The sequence below is a fragment of the Epinephelus lanceolatus genome, chromosome 19, assembly GCF_041903045.1.
Source record: "Epinephelus lanceolatus isolate andai-2023 chromosome 19, ASM4190304v1, whole genome shotgun sequence".
NCBI classification, from domain to species: Eukaryota; Metazoa; Chordata; class Actinopteri; order Perciformes; family Serranidae; genus Epinephelus; species Epinephelus lanceolatus.
Genome location: NC_135752.1, coordinates 14086635 through 14095565, shown reverse-complemented (window position 1 = coordinate 14095565; position 8931 = coordinate 14086635). Strand labels below are relative to the sequence as shown.

The window sequence follows — 8931 nt, the reverse complement described above, 5'->3', positions numbered from 1 at the left end:
CTGATAAAAAAAAAGACATAGTTTTAGACACAGTTGATTCATGATTGGTGAAATGTCATACATAGACATACACAGCTTCTCATGTGTGGGGATTTGTTGTTTTCCTGTTGTCTGCAAGGGTGCAATTTCCTCTAGGGCAGAAGGAACATGACCCCCCTCACCTTTCAAAATCCTGTTTTTGATTCATTCACCAAAAGCTGTCGACTCACTGACAAGCTGCTAAAATCCAGATGAGAGAGGGAGCTGATAAAAACATTAATATGCTCATCTGGGTCACCTTCAGTTATTTCCAGGCACTGAGTGATAAGCGTAACAAGCAGCTGAGCTGAAGATCTACAGCAGTGATAGTCGACTTAAGGCCCATGGGCCGAATCTGGCCTGTGACAGGATGCCGGGGAGTGCGCCGACTATTTTCTAAGTCACAATGAAAATAAATGGATTCACACTGGGATTTTTTGGGTTCTTTGAATGTGAATATGGCAGCAAAGAGCATAAAAAAGCAAAATAGAGATGGTTTATCAAAAAAGTGTGACCATCAAACACACTGCACATTGTAGTAAAAATGCAAATATAAAATAATTCATTGGAAAGTATCAGGTCTCTGTTAAGGACACTAAAATTAATTTTAACACCCCTGAAAATAATGCTCTAAAACATAAAATATTCACAACTAAATAAGCAAGAATCAAAGTTAAGAAGAGAAACTGTTATTCAAATGTGACTGGTGTGCAGAAATATGTGACATTAACCTTTTCTAACTGAGTCCTGCCCACATCAAACCAGTGAAAGGAGCACTGGGGAAACAGGATTACAGAAATCTTAATGTGAAATAACCAAAACTGTGCTACCTTTGAGCAATGGGATCCTATAAGAACACATCTCAGTTTTCAGGGTAGGTAGCTGATGGAGAAAATATGTTTTCAAGTATGGTTTCTGTGTTAATTATGCAACAATTTACACAGCATTAAATTCTGCCCATTGTTATCGGTAGTTGTCAGCTGGATATTTTTGGCGTTATGTGACTGCTAGTCAGACTAAACAAGCAACTTTGAGACATCACCTTAAACTCTGGGGAATTATGAGTATTTTTTGCTATTCTTTGACATTTTATAGACCAAGTGGGTAGTGAGTGAGTAATCTGAATGTCAGCACTGACAAAGTTTATCAGCACCAGAGAAAAAAATCAGACACTTCAAACCCAGTCACATGCCTCCTCATCCTCCTCCGTTTACTTCTCATAAGCCACACTGACCCACAGCCTACCTCGAGTCTCGGTGCAGTTACAGCAGTCCTGCTGCTGTGCTGCGGCCGCCTCCTCCTTGTCGTCTTCATGGCGGCAACAAAGCAGACAGCGCCCTCCAGCTTCTAAGATAGCCTGGGTGGGACACATGGTGCAGTTGGCCGGACCGGGCCCCCGACACTCCATACAGGAGTCATCACAGTCCTCACAAGCATGGCCTGAACCCTGATGAGGGGCAGGAGAGAGGACAGAGAGTGAATAGACTGCATACCCAGGCGCACAGCTACAGCGCGCATTTTACATCACAACTGCTGATTCTCTGCTCCCAAAGAAATGCAAAACTTTCATTTCTAAAAAAGTACTGAGTATAAGTGATGCTCTGCCTCTCAGCTTAATCAATTAGTATGCATCTACCTGCCAGACACTTTCAGTCAGAAGCCTCGCAGCATGAGCCGGGAGATTTATTTTGAACACAGTATATATATATATATATATATATATATATATATATATATATATATATATATATATATATATATATATATATATATATATATATATATATATATATATATATATATAAAGTTGATATTTTTGAAATCCAAAGCTAATAAAAAGGTTACCTTTATCACAGGATACAGGCCCATGTCGCACATGGACTCACACATGCCATCAGAGAGCAGGTATCCAGCGTAGCATGAGTCACAGGACTGGGAATCTTTTCCTGTGGATACACAGCAACTTAAAGGCCAAATCTGGGGATATTCTGTGTTTTTCTTACTGTTAACAAATCCCACAAAAATATCAAAACCAACAATAAATTGATCCGACTAACAAGTACCGACTGCAGAGCCAAAGCCTGATATTTACTCCTCTGTACCACAGAGATCCAATGCTGCCCAAAGCACATCAGTGAACCACAGTGTTGTACTGGGTGACATGTTCCCTCATTACGATGAACACGGGCGATGTGGTTTATTTTCAGTCAGTCCCACACACACATCCTGCTGCTGGAAGTACTAACTTGTGAAGTAAATCCAGGACTGAAAACAGTCCCCAAAAATACACCAAGGCTTTTCAATTACAAACTAAATTGGGGTGAATTTTAAAACCAGGAAATGTGGGCCAGACATTAAAACCCCCTTTTTTTTTAGCTTTTAGTAATGACACAATATAAACAACGCAAATGAATGTAGTAAAAAATAGCAATATTTATCATTTTCTTTTAAAATAAATTAAAAACAACAACATATTTGACTCGGGCACATCACAAAGTGCAGAAACGGAATATAAAAAGAGCTATCAATGCATTGAACCATAACAAGTGGTAAGAACAGTGACCAATCAAACCCTCTCTCTCCCACACACACCTGACATTTTTCATCAAGGGTGAGGAAAAGTGTTTAGGAAAACACATGGGATGTATGTTTTGACTGCAGCCCAGATTTTCTGAAAAGCTACCCAGCATGGTCGGAACTGTGTCACATGAGAGAACACTGATTTGTAAAAGATATGACTGGCAGTGTCACTACACAAATCCATACATCCTGTTTGATCGGTACTGTGAATGTGTAACTCAACAGAGATGAGAAGGAAGCAAGATGGCTCACTCATTAGCTACTTTACATCTATAATACATTATGAGGACATCCATTAAAAATTATAATGCATTCATAATGCTTTATGACTACACTCAAACACATTTGTTACATTGTCTTTAGATGTCAGACTTTAGTCTTTTAAATGTCTTTCCAAAGTATTCTAGTATATGGTGGGCATTAATCACCTATGATACAACATAGATTTTCTTTAACTGCATAAACATGCATGACACTTTACTTACTAGGGGTGTAACGATCCATTGATCTGGATCGATATATATAGATTCAAAGATCGATGCTCCAGAATCACTGATGCAAAGTGAAAACATCGATCTGTATCGTCAATATAATATTGCATCATGATAACACCAGTGATTTACACCCCTATTACTTACCATAAACAATGAATCATTATGATGAAACCCACATTATTATAGATGCACCAATATATATTTTGCTTAACTAAACACATACGCTGATAACTTATGATACAGCATGGACTACTATAGCAAACGATTAGTCTTTAGCACAGTTCGTTGTTGAGGTGTGTACAGCAGTCACAATGTGTTATAAGCCCCATCAGTCAACCTGTAGTTTATAACTAGGTGAGAACTTCCCTAAGACACTTTACACTTATAATTCATTATAAGTCACATTTATAATGTTTTATGACTGTTGATATAGCGCACCAGAAAGCATTATGTGTGGTTATGTGTGTAGTCAGAATGCCCCCATAACTCTTTATAGATGTGGTCTTCATAGAAAGTTGAAGTTGTTTCTGCTACTTTTAGACACTATAAGTAGTTTACATATTTTGTCATACCAGTATATTATATTTATGGGTGCTGTGCCACTCTGAGGTTGCTTCTGAGCCAGCAGTGGCCCACGGGCTGCCAGTTACATAGGCCTGAAATACACTTTTTACTCCTGTTTAAGTAATATCCTCACATCCACACGTCCCAATTCTTTTAGGAAAGGTGGTACATGTACAGCACACATTAACCTGTACTGAATATAACATCACTAAGGTCCAGTCAAAGCAGTCCACCACTCTCACATCGGCAGTCCGTGGAGAGAACAGCATCAATATCTCATCCCCTCCATGTGTGTGTTTATCTGCACGATATCAAATTAGCGCTGAGTGGATGCTCATACCTGAGCATGCCCTGCAGCTGGCGTGGCAGTGCTCGCAGGTTCTGTGCACAGCGTCGTGGTAGTATCCCTCAGGGCACGAGGGGAGGCAACGGCCTTCTTTCCGCAAGTAGATGAGACCCAGAACGCAGCTCAGGCAGCTGTCCTCACCGCCCCCGATGCACTCACCGCAACTCGGGTCACACTTCTCACACATCCTTGAGCCTGTGTTTCCATAGTGACTATTGGATAGATGGTGAGAAAGTTATGATAGATTAGATTCAATTAAATGAGATTAGAGTTTAGTTTGTCCTCAAAGGAAATTCCTTTCCGCAGCCACTCAGTCACAAGCAGCCACACACAACCGTACTCAGACATGACCAGGACACCATGACAGACGGAACGCAGTCATAACAAAACACTTCAAAGCATTGCTGAGAGTGAGACACAGGTTCCGCATTATAAATTCAAAGTGATATTTTCTTTCCTCCTATATGCTGCATTGCTCCTGTGAAGGTCTGAGAGTATGTAGGGTGGCACAGCAATAAATAGCCTTTGTATCCCTTTTGTTTTCTCCTGAGTATTTAACTGCACATCAATTTAACGGCACATTAATTTAACTCTCTCAATCACCGCACCCCAAATAAAATCAAGTTTAATTAGCATTTTACAGGCCACGTGAAGGGCTATTTAAATCTCAGGTTAAATTAGCCTCCGTCTCCAGACTGTAGCCCTGTCCAGCTAACTGAACAAAAGCTGTGGTTTAGTGTCCACAGTGACATTATGTGACTAGGCTGATCTTTTATTAATGACACCGCTGTGTGACCGCACTTAATGTGATGGATGGGCAGCACAGCTGGACAGCGAGCAGGTTAAACTACCTGTGCAGGCAGGTCTCCACACACTCTTTGCCCTCTCGAAATAGGTGGGGTTTACAGGCCAGGCACTCGTGGCTGTGCTTTCCAACGCAGGACTGACAGGAAGGGTGGCAAGGTTCACATTGCTGCCCCGGCTCATCCTCATAGTAGCCTGTGGGGCATTCAGCCACACAGGTGCCATCTGTGCCAACAAACAAACAACACACATGATCACGCAGCTAAAAAAAAAAAAAAAAAAAAAAACAAGTCACAGATGTTTGAAGAACTTTGAAGCAGATTTCAGAAAATTCACGAGCCAAGCCAACTCACTGAGCAGGAGATGTCTCTGGTTGCAGCTCAGGCAGTGAGTTTTGCCGGGACCTGAGCACTGGTGGCAGTATTTATGACATGGGTGGCATTCTCCCTCCTGGTCTGCGTAATGGCGAGGAGAGCAACTGTTGGCTGATGGCACACAGTGGCTGTGGCCCTCTAACCTCTGACCTTCTCTGCAGCTGGTGCAGGAGCCAGAGTGGGGCCCGAAGCAGGTAAGGCACGATGCATCACAGTCTGGAAATAAAAGTAAAATAATCAGGGGATATTAAATCACAGCTACAGTGAGGCACATGAAGGAGAGCTCATGTTTTTTCATCTTGACTTGATATCTATCTGATGCTAAGATGGTAATAGCTATCTGATAATAAGCCAAATTAGGTGACAGATTTGAATTATTCATGATTTCTTTCTGTAGTAATACACTTTACACATTTTACACATCTGGTTTCCATCTATTGGCTTCTCAGAGTGTGATCTGTGAAAACATTCCCTGCAGCCTGTTTTCACTTCAGTTGAAAATAAACATTAAAAATCACCCTCTGTCCATTGTGCAGTGCAGCAATGTACTTCCTTTTTAAACGTCTTACTGCTGGCAGCTACTGTACGTAGCAACAAAAGCGGGCATCGCCTACAACATTTTCCTGGGAGAAACACACCATCGTCTCTGTTTTTGAATAACAAAACCAGAGTGTGTCTTTCTCTAGGGAACTGTCTTTGGCATCACTGTTCTGTTTTCAAGGTTTGACAGCTGCCTGTTAACCGTCTGAAAAGCGTTTCTATTTTCGTCTGAGCTAAAGTCAGGAAACACACTCAGGCATAGTAGAGAATATAATTGAGAAAACGCATGAAGGGCGCTTTACAGGACAGAAAATGTTGCATCAGTGAGGAGAAAATAAAGTTTTGGGGAGAAATGGTGCATCTCAGACTTTGTCACACCCAAAAGGGCAGGCGTTCTCAATGTATACTACAAAAATAAGTGAAACAATATTTAAAAAAACCCCAACAACAACTAGAATTGCTGTATGCCTCTGCAAACCTGTCAGATTGCAGTTCACATTCATGTCTGTAAAAACACTGATGCTTCACACACATTGCCTCACCCCCTTCTGTTACTGAGATATGGGTCAGTAATGGCCAAAAAACTGTTTTTGCATAACATTATGATGTCACAGTGAAGTTGACATTTGTCTTTTTGGATATAAAATGCCATCACTTGATAATGTTATCCTATTAGACATTTGTGTGAAATTTTGTCATAGTTAGCATGACAATTTTTAAGTTATGGCCAAAAAAAAAACTGTGAGGTCAAAGTGACCTTGACCTTTGACTGTCGACCACCAAATTCTAATCAGTTCATTCTTGAGACCAAGTGGATGTTTGTGCTAAATTTGAGATTTTGTAAAGGCCTTCTTGAAATATCACATTTATGAGAATAAGACGTCGCAAGGCCACAGTGGCCTTGACCTTTGGCCACCAAGTTGAGTCAAAGTAGATGTTTGTGCCAAATTTCAAGAAATTCTCTCAAGGTGTTTTTGACATATTGCGTTCACAAGAATTTAACAAATGCAAGGTCACAGTGACCTTGACCTTTGATCACCAAACAGTATATCGTTAAGTTCAAGTGGACAATTGCACCAAATGTACAGAAATTCCCTCAAGGCTTTCAAGATATCACGTCCACGAGAATGGGACAAATGGATGGACAACCGGAAAACATAACGCGTCAGGCCATGGCTGTTGCCGGTGTAAAGGAAGAGATTCCACTTTGATCAGAGGGGTGCATTTTTGGCCTGTGTGACCATCCATCCAACCTAACATCTCAAATTAGTCCACAGTTACCAAAACTTTGAAAACACAGAAAACATACAGTGCATGTTTCTCTGCCTACCTTCACATTCTCCTGTTACAGGGTCTCTGTAGGTGTGGGAGGGGCAGGCTGCCAGACATGCCCCGTTGTGCAGAGTGGCCTCGGGGTCCGTACAGGCATCACAATCATTGTTGTTTGGGCCATCACACAAAGCGCAGTCAGGGTGGCAACGCAAACACTCCCTTTGGTCTTTGTTCTCAAAGAACCTCTCGGGACAGTCTAGCACACACAGGCCCTCGTGGAGAAAGTGATACTCCTCACAGTCTGCACAAAGAACAGCTTTTAGCACTGCATGGAAGAACAATTTAGTACAACTCAGTGAAACTATACTAAGTCCCCTAAAGTCTTTGAGAGAAATGCAAGAGGAAGAAAAGCCCTGTCTCTGTCGGGCATGTATTTCACTTGGGAAAAAAGTGACGAGACATGAATGAAAAACAGACTTGAGACAGTTGAGTCAAATGTTGTCATCTTGACAAGTACACTCACTTGGACACAGCGGATTAAATAAACATGTCTGGAATTATCATAACAATGCAATTACTACAAGAACAAAACTAAGAGTTATAGCAAATCGTCAGCATGCCAACATGTTTACAATAACAATGCAACATGGTGATGATTGGCAGGTATTATGTTTATCATGTTTACCATCCTAGATGAGCGTGTAAGCAAGCTAACAATCGCTAATTACAGAGTACAGCTGAGGCTGATGGGAATATATAGTCTGCGGGTATTTTCTCATAAACCAAAGTATTGTAAAAGTAGTGTTGATGATGCTTCAGCAACAGTTTAGAGATCACCAGTTATTACAGGTATAACTAGAAAAGTACACTCAGTAGAGTGCAGGGCAGAGTGTGTGTCTAGTGTGTACGCCTAACAGTAGTGTAACAAAGGGAAGACAATATGCAGATAAGAAGAGGTGACTCTCATCTCTCTTATCTGCATAAAACTTCCACAGAGATGGTTTGAGTGTCTCGCAGAGAGCTGCAGAGATGTGCCGTGCACTTCCTTAAAAATGTGACTATGTACCAGGCACCGCAGATGTGTAACATCACATGCTATTTACAATACACTGCAGTACTATATATGTCTGGTGTGACCAAGAGGTGCCTGCACCAGCCCACACAGAATGCATGGGCACACAGCTGCAGAAATATAAACTTGGCGTTGCAGTAAAGATGATAACAGAGATGACAAAAACTAGGATTTATTCATCTCATATCGTGCCTAACTAAAGTGTACCATAACAAATCAGGTATGGAATTAATCTGCAGATGCTCCGGTTCAAAATGAAATTGGACTTTTCTATGGATGTCAGTTTTTGAGCCAAGACAAAGGCCAAAATGTGGCCTGCAACAGACTAGGTGAGGCCTGATTTTAGACTAACAATTGCTGGAAAGGCCTTTTGCTATGTGAGTTTGTGGCTCCCACCAACCGGTTTAGAGGAGTGGGAGTCAGCAGCCAATGACAGTATAAGAAAGTCAATAAAACAGGTTTTTCAAAAATTGTAAATAATTGCAACCACGAGAGGTCCTTGAGCAAACAGTCATTAATGCAAACAAAAATATTAGGCTGATGGGTCCAGTAGTATGCATGATTGCTGCAGACAGACAGACAGACACACAAAAACACATACGACCGAGCATGTGATGCCTTCCAGGCTTACGTCTGGCAGAGGTAATAATTAATCATATGACAGACATTAATAAATGAATGAATCAATCCAATAGTTTCTTATTTTTCCCTTAAAAAATGAAAATGTCATCTTAATGGTGGTGCTAAAGGATACACGAGTCATAAATTTCATGCATCTCTGGAGACATGTCGCCACTGTGGTTAAAAATAAAGTTGCTGCTAATGATAACACTACCCAAAGACAACTGTAGAAAGTTAAAAGCACAT

At 41.0% G+C, this 8931-nt stretch overlaps 1 protein-coding gene across 1 annotated transcript in view; it reads right to left on the bottom strand.

Annotated features, from left to right (window-relative positions):
• pcsk5a (proprotein convertase subtilisin/kexin type 5a) overlaps positions 1-8931 on the bottom strand; it is a 39745-nt gene that overhangs the window by 1763 nt on the left and 29051 nt on the right. The window contains exons 31-36 of the mRNA XM_033646456.2: positions 7051-7293; positions 5160-5396; positions 4854-5031; positions 3997-4214; positions 1864-1964; positions 1264-1465 (exon numbers count right to left, since the gene is read on the bottom strand). Of these exons, the coding sequence (XP_033502347.2) occupies positions 1264-1465; positions 1864-1964; positions 3997-4214; positions 4854-5031; positions 5160-5396; positions 7051-7293 (1179 nt within the window). The remainder of the gene's footprint in view (positions 1-1263; positions 1466-1863; positions 1965-3996; positions 4215-4853; positions 5032-5159; positions 5397-7050; positions 7294-8931) is intronic.